The 14,104-nt window shown below is 46.4% G+C and overlaps 2 protein-coding genes across 5 annotated transcripts; one reads left to right on the top strand and one right to left on the bottom strand.

Annotated features, from left to right (window-relative positions):
* Positions 1-35: 35 nt before the first annotated feature.
* Positions 36-7,861, bottom strand: LOC123079219 (DNA polymerase eta). Of its 4 annotated transcripts, none has more exons than XM_044501932.1 (14): positions 7,646-7,861; positions 7,442-7,562; positions 7,257-7,368; positions 6,986-7,153; positions 6,739-6,903; positions 6,422-6,525; positions 6,094-6,213; positions 5,674-5,797; positions 2,529-2,642; positions 2,273-2,464; positions 1,680-1,809; positions 1,479-1,597; positions 641-731; positions 36-539 (listed from the first exon to the last, which is right to left on the bottom strand). In XM_044501932.1, exons 1-14 carry the CDS (start codon positions 7,719-7,721, stop codon positions 286-288), a joined length of 1,890 nt encoding a protein of 629 aa, XP_044357867.1. In that variant the 5' UTR covers positions 7,722-7,861; the 3' UTR covers positions 36-285. The 4 variants fall into 4 exon arrangements, 2 of the variants coding, with proteins under 2 accessions (XP_044357867.1, XP_044357869.1); XM_044501934.1 differs by having other exon boundaries at positions 1,710-1,809; XR_006437901.1 differs by lacking the exon at positions 36-539 and having other exon boundaries at positions 680-731; positions 2,323-2,464.
* A 2,900-nt stretch (positions 7,862-10,761) lies between these two features.
* On the top strand, positions 10,762-12,700 carry LOC123079220 (uncharacterized). Its single transcript, XM_044501935.1, has 3 exons — positions 10,762-11,041; positions 11,163-11,306; positions 11,942-12,700. Exons 1-3 carry the CDS (start codon positions 10,973-10,975, stop codon positions 12,497-12,499), a joined length of 771 nt encoding a protein of 256 aa, XP_044357870.1. The 5' UTR covers positions 10,762-10,972; the 3' UTR covers positions 12,500-12,700.
* The last annotated feature ends 1,404 nt before the right edge of the window (positions 12,701-14,104 follow it).

Raw genomic sequence — 14,104 nt, 5'->3', positions numbered from 1 at the left:
ACGTGTATGTGTTTGTAAACGATGTAAAATAAATATGTAAAAGATGTAATAAAAACGTGGAAGGCATTAGTTTTGCGTTTGTGCTGGAGAAGCAAAGGTGTGATTGCATAGGGATGCAAACTTGTGACCCTCAGGGTACTCCAGGAATAAAAGTACTATTCACAACCATCAACACATCTATTAGAGTTGGTTAGATGAGTTTCCTACAGTTTACATGCGGACAATCATGAGAACAGTCAGCAGCATGCTAGAATTAGTATGGTATAATCCAGCTCTTTGGAGCGATCACCTTCTTGCCGGTGAAAAGTAAGAAGAGATGGTGGAACCTCGCTTCTTTGGGGTTGCCTGTTTCGAAGGACGGATCCAGCCCTGTATTTCTCTTTGAATCTCCAGCGGCAGTTCCCCTACTACGTCCGGATCAATGTCTTCAACATTGAGCATCCATGTGTCACCGGAACCGGAAGAGTGGTCGACGGCCGTGTTAATATTGTCCCTACCATGTTGTTCAGCCACGCTTGCTCCTGAAGAACTCTCCGGGCCTACAATGACGAATATTTGGCAAGCAAAGAATTATTTTTTCACATTGGTTACAATATGCAATCGGTCGATATCTGCAAGCATAGAAAACAGCCTACCGAACCTTGATGGCTGCAAATTAAGCCGTCAAAGTTTCTTTTCTCATGCTGGGCAGGTTGACTTTGTGAAAGAAACTTCAAAATAGACCCAGTTCCCTGAATGATTGTTATGAAACATCTGGATGAGTACTCGGATTAGATAAGACATAAGTATGTCACTGAACTACAATAAATTGCAAAACCTCTTGCAACCTATAAAGATGAGTTTCCCACTCGACTTAAGAATTAGCTCATCATGACAATCACCCGCTTAGGGTTGGAGGAGAGTGTTACTGTGTTAGGGTGATGGTTGGTAATGAAGTATGGTGGAACGGATAAGCTGCAGATACTCTACTGCCCTTCTAGAGTTCTAGCGGAAATGGAGTAACTAGCAAGATGCTTCTCACATACTGACACATGAGAATGGTTAGACAAAGAAAAGCTAAGATGTAAGAATTAACTTGGGAGTTCTAATTCTAATACTGCTAGTAATAAAGATGAATGGCATGAGGATCTGAAGTCAAACAGGAAGAATGAACAACTTAAAACCTGAGATCCATTTCTAGTATTCGGATATAACATCGTAACTTACTGAGTACTGAGTTCAGTTTGCTCGATTTTCCAGTATCCACATGCTACCTTTTCTTAAAAAGAAAAACTTTGCTAAATGGTAACCTCATTTTCTATCTAAGAAATAAAACACAAACAATCAAGTGTTGATGCACTAGGCTAATTGGTGTCACCAAACTTCGACTTCGGGGGATAGGTTCAAATATTTAAGGCACAGTAACTGTTAAAAGAACAGAAATTAGCAACCCACGAGGAGTCAGTTTGGTGGTCCCTGAAGAGTAAAGAACAACTTGCCTGAACTTTCGATAATTTCTTCGGCGCACCTTTTCCTTCAATCAGACGACATTGTGTGGCTGAAATACTATTGTCACATTCTTCCTTTATAGATGATGGTTCACACTGTTCCTCATGAACTGGAGTCATATATAAGTTGTTATATAGGGAAGCAAGCATGTTCACAGTTCAGTATAGTAAGGGCAAACGGAAACTACATACAGTCTGCAATATTCAACTGAGTAACATTACCAACAAATGGTGTTAACTCAGGTGTAGAGGAAGAATCAAGGATAGCCGTAGATGCATTGGAACTTGGGCCTTTGATATATTTCAAGATTGAGTTCGTTCCCTGAAGCAATTAAAACATAAAAAGGTAAAAGGGATGAATTCTTTAATGCACGCATAATCTTATTAAGTCAAGCCTGCACTCTAAATATAGTTATAAATTACATAAAAGTGCCCCACGCTACATGTCAAAATACGGATAAGCTTCCTTCAAATCTCTAGCTATACACCAGAAAAACATATCAAAGTTGTTATGAGAAGCAGGCAGCAACTAATGAGATGTCAATACGTATTTGGTTTGATAAGATATTATGAAATAGCTAATATGGAGTACATCTTATCAAGGAAACAACATGGTCATATTGTCGCCTACTCCCTCAGTAAAGAAATATAAGAGCATTTAGATTACTACTTTAGTGATCTAAACGCTCTTATATTTATTTACGGAGGGAGTACTTGTTAATCTAGAGGGGATGGTTTTAAACACACGAATGTATAGAATACCAAGAAAGTTATCACAAACATACACTTGGTATATCAAATATTTTGCTTGCTGTAACAGAAAGAGATGTTATACTCCATCTAGCACTCCGAGAACCCCAAAAATCATGAAGGCCAGATTCGAATAGCTTCATTGCATCTTCTTGAATTTTGCCAGTCCCATAGCGTAATGGACAAGATTTGGAAGGGAATTTCTTCATTGAATTACACTCATTTTCCTACATATTCCCCACAAGTTAGTAAGCTGAAACTAAAAAGCAATGAGTAAATTATGCGAAGTACCTTAGATGCCCTAGCGTGGAGAGTTAATGTTTGAGCAACTCTCTTGTTGCAGCTCAAGTCAGACTGAATCCGCTCGCTCAATTCTTCACAAAGTTTATCCAGCCAGCTCTTAACCTACAATGTATGAAACTGAATATTAATTAATGCGCCAGATTTAAAGAACCCAAAGAAATCAGAAATGACACTGTTATGACCGGCATATTAGGTGGGCTGTGGCCCAAGTTATCTTATCGTTATTAGGGGCTTAGCCCAATTATCTTATCGGTATTAGGGTCGTTTGCTTAGGAGTCAAGTAAACCTCTCTATATAAGGAGAGGAGATGTATCAATCTAATCAAGCAAGAAGCAATCATTATTTGCTCGGCTTCCCCAAGGGAGCCGGGAGACCTAACCCTAGCCGCCTCTTCTTCATCGCGCCACGGCGCCCCGCCGCCGGCAGCCGCGATCGCATCTCCGTCAACCCTCCCCCTTCCCGTACAACCTACGCCCTAGACCAGGTAGGATCCTAGCTCCTACCAATTTGGTATCAGGTAGCTCAGTTCCGAACATGTCTTCGCCGCCGCCCATCCCGTCGCTTCCGCTGCCAACCGTCACCACCTCGCCGCTGGCCTTCTCCACCGCGCCGCTGCCCTCCCCGTCCGCGCCGCTGGTCGCATCCTCCGGCGCCGCCACCACCCAGATGACGGCGCCCTCCACCGCACCATCGGCCGCCGTCTACTCCCCGGCGGAGATCACCGGGGTCCTCAACGATCTCATCACCGCCGTCCAGGGGATACGGCTATACCTAGCCGGCCCCTACGGGCCGCTGGCCGCCGCGACCGGGCCAGCCGCCCTGCCGTGGTATTCGGCACCGCGGCCGGGCCTCTACACCACTACTGGCCGCTCCAGCCGCCGCCCGCCGCCGCGCCCCAATGGCCGGCGCCGGCCCTCGCCGCGTCACCCACGCCACCCGGGTCCTCGCCACCACCGCCCTGGCAGCCGCCGCACCCCGGGGCCACCGCGACGCTAGTCGGGCCGCTGCAGTCCTCGCTGCAGCTACAGCCAGCCCCCGCCACCGCCCCGATCTGGCCACAATGGCCGGCCGCCACGCCTGCCGCCTCCGCCGTTTCCATGCAGCAGCAGCTGCCGCTGCCCGCGCCTCCGCCGCCAAGCACCGGGCTGACTACAACCGCGCCGGTGGGCGTGCCGATTCAGCAAGTGCGGTTCCCGCCCTCGCCGTCCCAGCTTCCGGACTGGTTGGCCGGGACGTCACCGCTGCCGGTCTACACCATGGCCGCGGACCAGCCGGCGCCCTCCCTGTCGTACAACGGGCCCTCCGGCTCCGCGGGTTTCCACGCTGGCTTCGACGGGCCACCGCTTTCCTGCGGACCACCTGTGCACACCGGACCAACGCCATCCTCTTCGCTGCTCCGTACCGCCGAGCCGTACACTCACGGCGGTCATGCTCTGACACCGCCGTGCTTCGCCAAGCTCGCCTTCGCCACCTACGACGGCGCCGAGGACTCCCTCAACTGGCTCAACCAGTGCGAGCAGTTCTTCCGGGGGCAACAGACGCTCGCGTCGGACCGCACCTGGCTCGCCTCTTATCACCTCCGTGGCGCCGCACAGACGTGGTACTACGCCCTCAAGCAGGACGAGGGCGGCATGCCCCCCATGGGAGTGTTTTCGCGAGTTCTGCCTCCTTCGATTCGGACTACCGATACGTGGGAGCCGGCTGGCGGAGTTGGGCCGCCTTCCCTTCACCTCTACGGTGCAGGACTACACCGACCGCTTTCAGGCCCTGGCGTGCCACGCGTCCGGCGTGACGGCTCACCAGCGGGCCGAACTCGTCGTCGGCGGTCTGCCAGATCATATCCGCGTGGACGTCGAGCTGCAGGGACCCCAGGACCTCCAGATGGCCATGTACTACGCCCGCGCGTTCAAGCGCCGCGCGGTGGCCATCCAGCAGGCATCACCGTCCCGGGCCGCTGGGCCGCCACCCTGGCCGGATGTTCCCGCGCAGGGTCAGCCTGCTCAGGCTTCCGCGACACCCCTTGCCGCGACCGCGGCGCGCCCGTTCCGCCGGCTCACCTCGGCCGAGCTACTCGAGCGTCGCCACCAAGGGTTGTGCTTCAACTGCGACGAGACCTACATGCCCGGCCACGTCTGCCCCCGACTCTTCTACCTGGAGGCTGCAGACAAAATTGAGGACGCCGTCGCCGCCGGGCTCGGCGACCTGGCCGCCCCAGCTATCGCGGAGGTGTTTGACGCTGGTTGATCACCTCGAGGAGTTCAGGAAGCGCTTCCCTGCCTTACAGCTCGAGGACGAGCTGTTTGTGCAGGCGGGGAGAAGTGTTATGACCGGCATATTGGGTGGGCTGTGGCCCAAGTTATCTTATCGTTATTAGGGGCTTAGCCCAATTATCTTATCGGTATTAGGGTCGTTTGCTTAGGAGTCAAGTAAACCTCTCTATATAAGGAGAGGAGATGTATCAATCTAATCAAGCAAGAAGCAATCATTATTTGCTCGGCTTCCCGAAGGGAGCCGGGAGACCTAACCCTAGCCGCATCTTGCGCCGCCGCCGCCTCTTCTTCATCGCGCCACGGCGCCCGACCGCCGGCAGCCGCGATCGCATCTCCGTCAACCCTCCCCCTTCCCGTACAACCTACGCCCTAGACCAGGTAGGATCCTAGCTCCTACCAGACACAGTAACCTATTTTACTTCGGTGGGATACCGTATCTTAGAAAATCAATCTGTAATGTACGGCATCATTAGTTCCAACATAGCTCAAATGGTACACCATGCACTAATCAAACCAGCACAAGGCATGTTGATACCAGTCTGCTTAAGCTCGGTAAGCATGAAAAAAGATCCAAAAGACGTTAATAAAATATTTTACAGTATCAACCAAGTGGTTTGCAACCACTGCATAATACCAGTAAGCTGTGTCACTAAATGACAAGACACTCTTCTTGCATCAGGTGATCATTGGAGTTATGAGATGTACATCACTAAGCAACTATCTTTTTAGGTTTTATCAGCTGTGCACATCCATATAGTTGTCAGAGAAGTTCCTGAATAATCTTTCGAAGTTTTTATAGGCAGCTCTAAAGTAGGAAAGGTTGTTCTAGAACAAAAGGCATAACAGGCAGCAAGCATCCTTACAGAAGAATGATTCTTCAATGCTTTTGGGCCAGGAAATGTTTTTCCACAACCATGGCTCTTTGGTAGAAGACGGTCCTCAACTTCTTCTCCGCTAAAACCTCTTGCAGTCTTCCATAACCACGTTCTGTGCAAAATCATGTGCTTATAGGATGAGTTTTTATCAAATACTATACTCCCTTTAATCCATATTAATTGTCTCTGATTTAGCATTTAGCACAAAGTTGTACTAAATCAGCGACAATTAATTTGGATCGGAGGGAGTACAATTTCTATAATTATAATCTGCAAGCACAGTAGCATGGAAATTTAAGTCACGTGCTAAAATAAAAAGGAATAATAATTGGCAAGTCCAAATCATTCAACGTGGTATCCTAACCATCTGGCACCTGAAATAAGACCAAGCAATATGCAACAATTTACCCTGTATTTACTCCATAGTACTCCTGTAATTTCTCTTCTGTAAAACCTAGAAGATCCCCAACTGTCTTGACCCCCAGATCGTCCTGCAAGGAGCTCCCAAGCTTACCACCAAGTTGTTTCCTGCATAACATGGACGTTTTTCATAATTCAGTATCAATCAGTCCTGGAGTAATACAAGGTTTAAAAAACGATGTCCAACAAAAAACAAGAAACCGGAAATGTGGAGTTGTCATGTACTCCCTCCGTAAACTAATATAAGAGCGTTTAGATTACTAAAGTAGTGATCTAAACGCTCTTATATTAGTTTACGGAGGGAGTAGCTCATTACATCTTCTTCACAGGCAGTGATGCTAGAAAGTCTTGAACCGATGAAGATGGAACAACTGTTTGTTGAGCAGGTTTGTGCATCCCGCTGACAAGTTTAGCTAACATCTGCACAATATAACAACATTTGAGTGGAACACTGCAACAGGAAAAGGAAAGTATCAAGAGAAGCACTATGAGGAAGCTGGCTTGATTTCCTAAGTTTAGAGAGCAGCTTAAATAACACATATGGACTATTTATACTTAAATTTGCAGAATGGGAAGAAACAAATCATGCAAAAATCATACTTCATCTACTCACTATTATGACTCGTTATAAACCTTATTGTGAGCAATGCCAGCAGAACACGTGAATTGGGTTTCCTCCAGAACTTTTACTCGTAGCTGTGCAACAAGTACAGCTCCGCATGCCAGCAACTTATCCTGGTAGTTGGCATCTGCGCGACAAAGCCATGCCTTCACGTTCTCTTCCCTGTCACCGACATCCTGAACATACATATCAAGGTCTACGATCACACACACATCAAATGTAAGAGCAGCCACAACCAATTTACGGCAAATTTCTTACAGAAGGAAGGTCTAGGATATTTGACTTTGTGGCCTCCTCAAAAGTAAACTCGGACGACTCCGGAGGGGATTCCAAAAGCATTTCCTTGGCTGCATCAGTAAGGTCGAGATAGACTTCGTCAATGGATGCTCGCTCACACTTCCCCTTGGTCGAAAGAATCGCTACGACCTGAAAGGATTGTACTCGAAACCGTCAATGCCATGGAACAGTCCTAGTTGTTCAATGCAGTAAATTATCGGTGTTTGACACTCTTGTTGTAGCAACATACTACCTCGGAGCCGGCATTTCGGTACACATTGAGGTCGGCCTTGTCACGGGACACGGGAACCTGGACCAGGTTTATACCTGGGCAGACATTCTTGGCCTCATCCCCACGCATAGACCTGAATCAATCAATAAAGCATCACAGGTATCTGCCAGGAACTCCGGGCCGAGCAAGTAAAAATCGGCCCTCACCTCTTGACGCCGAACTTGCGGGCCTCGTAGCTCACCGCGATCAGGCCGCCGCCTTTCCAGTCGTTGTACTGCACCACGGCCGTCGGCTGCCCCCTGAGCGCCGGGTTCCTCCTCTGCTCCACTGCAGGTGAGCAATATGCAATGTTACCCTCTTAGTTCAGAGACGCTGCGAGAGAGGGGGGAAGGGGCGAAGAGGGTGGTGACCTTGGACGTAGAAGCAGTCGAGGTCGAGGTGGGCGATCACCCGCGGCTCCTGCGGCTCCGGCCTTGCCACCGGCATCGCTCCCCTTTCCCCGCCGCCGCCTCCCGCCGACTCTGCTGCCCTCGCGCCCCGCTTTCGCTCCCCTTTTTCTATTTTTCTCTTTTATTTATGTTTCGGTTTCGGCCGCGCGCGATCGCAGCCGTCCATCTGGCCAATTGGAGACCTCGTGGCGAGCATCCCGCGACTAGTAGGCGAGCTCGTCCCGTTCGCAATCCCATCCTCACGCGGCCACGCGCCCACGCCTCATCCCACTACTTGCTTACTGAAATGCATATTTTCATGTAAAAAAAATGCATCTTCCAAACTGTGTCGCGCTGCAGATTACAGTGTGTTTTCCTTGAAATATGGGGCGCCGGTATTTCGCCAGTCTTTCAGCCTTTTTCAGTTGTGCTGCAACTTGTTCTATAATCTAGCCTTTTTTTCACTGGCCATCTGGCAATTTAACTGCAGCTGTTCTTCGAATGATCTGCTACCTCATTTCCAGGCAGCTTTATTTAATTGCCTCCGGAAGATATGTACATTTTTTTTTAGCAGAAGAGGGTTACCTCCGATTTCATTAAGAGAAACCAAACCAAGCATAACAGATCCAGTTCAGTTCAACGAAAAAAGGAAAACCTAAGTTCAGGCATACTACTAACAAGTTCAGAAACATCAACGACAGGACAGCCACCACGCAGGGGGGCAAACTACACCTACAAGCCCGGACATGAAAACCCTCCGAAAGCAAGGTTTCACAAAACAAATTGCAGCGGCCGCCAAAATATTGCCAGGTCAAGCAGGCAAGAACTAGAGGTCTTCAGCCTGTAGCTCTCAGCCACCTAGTCTCAGAACTCCATGCCTCCATCCCTGCGTCGTTCAATTAGTCTTGCCCCCGGCGTCAGCATTCTTCCCTCTGGTGGTTTTGTCTACAAAACAGCCCAGTCCTTGATCCATTTGCACATCAGAACAAATAACAGTCATCAGATCATAGATCTTTCTTCTCTCAAAGATTATATCATTTCTGCATTTCCATATCACCCGAAATAGAGCAGAAATGCCAATAAGTACCAATTTTTTTGTCATTCTTAGAAAACAATTTTATCCATTTACCAAAGCAATCATGCAGATTATCAGGCATTGAACGCAAATCAAAAGCACATTCCAACAAGTTCTGGATTAGCCTAGCCATCGAACAGGAGAAAGATAAATGGTCAATGGTCTCATCCTGATTACAAAACACGCAGTTTTTGTCTCCTTTCCACTCTCTCCTCAACAGGTTATCTCTAGTAAGAACACTTTTTTTTATTAAGCAGCCATAAGAAAAAATTTATTTTAGCAGGCACTTTGACTTTCCACAAAAATTTCAGTGGGAAGCCCCTAGCACTTTTAATCAGATGTAAGTAAAGGGATTTCACTGTAAATTTTTATCAGGAGACAGCATCCACAGGGGTGTGTCCTCCCCCCCCCCTACATCCTCACCTCTTCACATCTACTCTTCAGAGAATTCCACAAATCAATAGAATCTCCAAATAAAGTTCTTCTATGAATTGTTGCCATCCTTTGTCAATGGCATCAAAAACATAGATATTATGATTATTGTTGATAAAATAAAATACTAGGATAGGCATCTTTCAAGGGTTTATCACCCACCCACTAGTCTTCCCAGAACCTAGTGTTTTTTCCATCCCCCAACCACTTTTTAACATGTTGATAATATATGTCTCTAACATTCTAACATGCAAAAGACTGCACCAGAAGTGAGAATCTCCACATTTGTGTTTAATCCAAGAGATACACTTCCCTTCCACATACTTAGAAAGTAGGATTTCGTGCCACATCCCATTTTCACTTTCAAATGTCCACAGCCATTTGGCAAGTAGAACTTTGTTCAAAAGTTCCAAATTCAGAATTCCCTGGCCCCCGTGTTGTTTTGGCATACAACAAGTCTTCCAGTTTACCAGATGGCATCCTTTTTATCCTCATCAGCTTGCCACACCAACCTGGCTCTATAAAAATCCACTTTCTTCCTAACCCACACAGGCATAGGATAGAAAGACATCATGTCAATGGGTATATTAGTAAGACAAGATTGGACCAAAGTTACTCTCCCAGCAATATTAAGCAACCTCCCCTGCCAACATGCACACCTTTTTTTTAATTTTCTCAGTCATGATCTTCCAAAAACTCTTTTTTAATCTAACATCAGAGACTAGGAGCCCTAAATATTTTATAGTCATAAATCCTAGTCCACAAGTAAAAAAAATATGATATCTAGCAGTTTCATTAACAGCCTCACCAAATATGTAGAGCTCACTTTTGTGAAAGTTAATTGTCAGTGGAAGATATGTACATAGTTCTTAAACACGTTGTCTTTGACATGAGGCGGGATACAGTTGATGTCATTGCCTTCGCGTATCCAACAACACTTCTGTATTGTGTTATTAAGCGAGAGAAGCTCTTTGGATACATAGCAAGCCTTACATAGATCGACCAGCGCTATTAGCAAACTCTTATTAGACGGATGGGTGGATTCGCCACGGTGATCGCATGAGGTGTTATCTCTAAACGAAGTACACACATTCATAGCATGGGTATGGCCTTAACGTACATCCTTTTGAGGGAGAAGGGGAGATTGTTCGCTCATTGAGAAACATGTGATGTACTAGAAACCTTAACCTTGGTAGGCATTGCAGCAATATGGTTTCTGCTGCCTTTGATGAATCTTTCCTCGCTGCAATTTCAAAATTCAGTACAAAGAAATTGAAAAGAAAAATTTCCACAGTGTAGCATTGCTGTCTACTTTTTGTGAACTAGGATCATTTTTTCAAGAAATAATAATCAGGATATTACTCGCCGATTGGCCTGTCTCCTTGAGTTTGCACATTTAAAAGAACAACCTTCGAAGCATGCAAGTACACGCAAGATCAGGGAGTCAATTGCAAGAACCACCACATTTGTGGCTAGGTTTGCAGGAAACTACCAAGTCGTTAATCTGTTGCAAAAAACACCGTAAAATCTCTTAACCCGTTGCAAAAAGCACTGAACAGCCGTTTAGCCTCGTTTGATCTCTTTTCCGACAGGTGGGCCGCGAAAACGTTGACGTGGCGTGCGGACAGGCAAACGGCGCCGTTAGGAAAGAAAACGGTCAACACGCCGCGCGGTCGGTCCTGTCGGTGCTCGCCAGACAGATGCCCCGCGCCCTCTCTCTCTCTCTCTCTCGCCCCTCTCCTCTGCCTCCTCTCTCTGGCTCTGGTCGCCGTCGGTGAGAAGCCAGCTGGCCGCCGTCCGCCATGGTTTCGTGGAGCGACGACAGCGAGGAATCGGGCTACGAGTACTCTTCAGGCGGCTCCCCTATCAAGGTCAGTGATTTGAACTCGTAGCTAGGGTTCTTTGAGCAAGGGTTTTGGTTTGGGGATTTTGTTTTTCCTGCTCGATTTGAACCCGTGAGATGGATTTTGTGCGTTTCTTTTGTTGATGTAGATCCCGGCTACAATCGAGGACCCGAACTACTCTGGTGTTGATGATGAGGTGATGGTGATGTGTGAGCATGGCCAGCCGGCGAAGAGGCATGTTTGCTTCGAAGGGATTAGCACTGGGAGGAGGTTCATTGCCTGTGGACTTGATGTGAGTGCTAGCAAAAATCTGTAGTTTGCTCATTTTGTGAAGAAACTATAAATTGTTCATATGCACTGTTCATTGTTCATGTTCACTGTTCATTGTTCATGTTCACTGTTCACCTAGTAGTTTAGTTAAAGGTACTGTCATGTACCATACCATAGTGACTGAGTGAAGTAAATGAATTGTTCATACATATAAATGAACTACACCACAGTGATATAAATGAAGTAAATGAATTAAATTGTGCTATTAAAAATTAAGTACAAAGATATAAAATTAAGGTATCCATAGTGACTGAGTGAAGTAAATTGTGCTGTTAAAAAGTATCATAGTGCATTGTTCATAGATATAAATGAAGTAAATGAATTGAACTGAATTGTATTGTGCTGTTAAAAATTAAGGTATAAATGAAGTAAATTCAGTGTAGTATGCTGTTAAAAATTCAGATATAAATTCAGAGTTGAGCTGAATTGTGCATGTGCAGTATACTATAGTTGTTTTGTACTTGTACTTGTTGTTTGCTAATAGACTGAATAGAATTGCCAGCAGTTGTGGTGTTGTTCATTGGGTAGATGAGGAGTGGCCAGAATAGAAGTGAAGTGAAAAAGGAAGTAAATGCATTTGTACTTGTTGTTTTGCAGGAAGCAAGCAGTTGTGGTGTTGTTCATTGGGTAGATGAGGAGTGGCCAAAGCATCTGCAGAATGCTCTTCACAAACTATGGCTTTTGTATGAGGATTGCCAGCGTGCTAATAGGATGGCATGTCTGGAACATTCATCACTTGTCCACAATCTCACATCACAGAAGAACAAGCTACAGGAGACTTATGAGAAGCTTGTTGAGGATGTGAACAACCTACTTGATACCCAGGACAATATTCCCAAGGAAAATGAAGTCCAACAAGGTGAACATGAGGAGATCACTCCTCCTTTGGACAACAATATTTCAGCTTTGAAGGAACAGCTGGGTGCAATGGATGCTGAGAACAAAGAACTGAAGCAAAAGGTTGACCAGTTGAAGAGCATTCAGGTTGCCCAAGGTAATGTGATTAGGAATCTGAAGTTTGCTCATTTGAAGGAGAAGGGAAAGTTGAGCACTGAGAGGAGGAATTTGGAGTTTCACATTGCTGATCTTGTCAAAGCTAGTGACAAGAACAAGAGAAAGCTGAAGGACATCAAGGATATTTGCGATGAAGAGTGATTTGTAATCTGACCGTGTGGGTCATTATCTTAGGTTTCAAGCATTAAACTATGGCTTGTAATGTGTGACCTAGTGGCAGTTTGCAGTATTTGAAGTAGGTGTAGCCTTGAACTATGTCTTGTAAGCTTTGAACTATGGTGTCATGATGTTAACTATGTTGTTAACTAGAGTTGTTGGATACTGTCATGATGTTAACTAGAGTTGTTGGATACTGTCATGATGTTAACTATGTCATTGATGTTAACTATGGCACCCTAAATGATGGAATGAGGATATGTATCATATTAGGTTATCGTGGATGCCGTCGACGCCGAGGCACCCTAGATGATCATATTAGGTTATCGTGGATGCCGTCGACGCCGAGGCACCCTAGAAGATCATATTAGGTTATCGTGGATGCCGTCGACGCCGAGGCACCCTAGAAGATCATATTAGGTTATCGTGGATGCCGTCGACGCCGAGGCACCCTAGAAGATCATATTAGGTTATCGTGGATGCCGTCGACACCGAGGCACCCTAGAAGATCATATTAGGTTATCGTGGATGCCGTCGACGCCGAGGCACCCTAGATGATCATATTAGGTTATCGTGGATGCCGTCGACGCCGAGGCACCCTAGAAGATCATATTAGGTTATCGTGGATGCCGTCGACGCCGAGGCACCCTAGATGATCATATTAGGTTATCGTGGATGCCGTCGACGCCGAGGCACCCTAGATGATCATATTAGGTCATCACACTTATTAGCAAACAATAAGAAAATTAGGAGCCACAACTAACCAGAAAGTACTCAACCAAAATAAAGATGTCTTGAACATCATCAGCTCACCACAGACCAACAAGTCCACTAGGTACCTTACATGAAAGTACTCATGACAACCAACAAGTCCAACAAGTCCACTAGATGTCTTGAACATGTTTAGAACATGAAAGTACTCATGACAACCAGAAGCAACACAAGTTTTGACCACAAGTTAACACAACTTCACCTGCTCCCTTGAGAACAGTTGAACCACTCAGACATCTTAAAGGATGGCTTCCTCACTCTTCCACTACCTGCAACTCTTGGGGGGATGAACTTGTTTCTTCCTCTTGGCCCAGCAGCAGTAGAGGAACTTGGACCAGCACCAGCAGTAGAACTTGGACCAGCACCAGCAGTAGAAGTTGCAGTCCTTGTAGTTTTAGCTTTCTTTGTTGCCCTTGTAGCAGGAGGAGCAGCAGCTGCAGCAGGAGCAGAAGGAGCTCTCCTTGGTGCACTGGGAGCTGAAGCAGGAGCAGAAGGAGCTCTCCTTGATACCCTTGGAGCCCTTGGAGCTGGTGGAGCTGGAGTTGCAGTTTGAGCAGCAGCAGGAGCAGAAGGAGCACTTCTCCTTGGTGGCATGGGAGCAGGAGCAGATACAGTTCTGGGTGTATCATCTCTCCTGTTTTCCTGAAATTATAGCATACAAATGTTAGAAACTAGTATGTGAAATTGTACAAAAACCTACAACAATAGTTACCTGGTGCTGGTTCATTCTCATAGCTAGGGATGGTTTAAGAGCCTGCTTGCAACTAGTGTATCTATGCCCAATCCTATTGCAATTGCTACAAGTGATAGTTCCCATCC

This window comes from Triticum aestivum, chromosome 3D, assembly GCF_018294505.1.
Source record: "Triticum aestivum cultivar Chinese Spring chromosome 3D, IWGSC CS RefSeq v2.1, whole genome shotgun sequence".
Lineage (NCBI taxonomy): Eukaryota > Viridiplantae > Streptophyta > Magnoliopsida > Poales > Poaceae > Triticum > Triticum aestivum.
The sequence above is the reverse complement of the archived record's forward strand: the minus strand, read 5'-3'. Positions and strand labels throughout refer to the sequence as shown.

Coding starts and splice junctions, on each gene's coding strand:
- LOC123079219 (XM_044501932.1), bottom strand. CDS start 7,721: ATGCCGGTGGCAAGGCCGGAGCCGCAGGAGCCGCGGGTGATCGCCCAC. Junction 2,643..5,673: donor CATTGAAGAATCATTCTTCT/GTAAGGATGCTT, acceptor CATACATTGTAG/GTTAAGAGCTGGCTGGATAA. Junction 2,465..2,528: donor TCCACGCTAGGGCATCTAAG/GTACTTCGCATA, acceptor GGGAATATGTAG/GAAAATGAGTGTAATTCAAT.
- LOC123079220 (XM_044501935.1), top strand. CDS start 10,973: ATGGTTTCGTGGAGCGACGACAGCGAGGAATCGGGCTACGAGTACTCT. Junction 11,042..11,162: donor CAGGCGGCTCCCCTATCAAG/GTCAGTGATTTG, acceptor TTGTTGATGTAG/ATCCCGGCTACAATCGAGGA. Junction 11,307..11,941: donor TCATTGCCTGTGGACTTGAT/GTGAGTGCTAGC, acceptor GTTGTTTTGCAG/GAAGCAAGCAGTTGTGGTGT.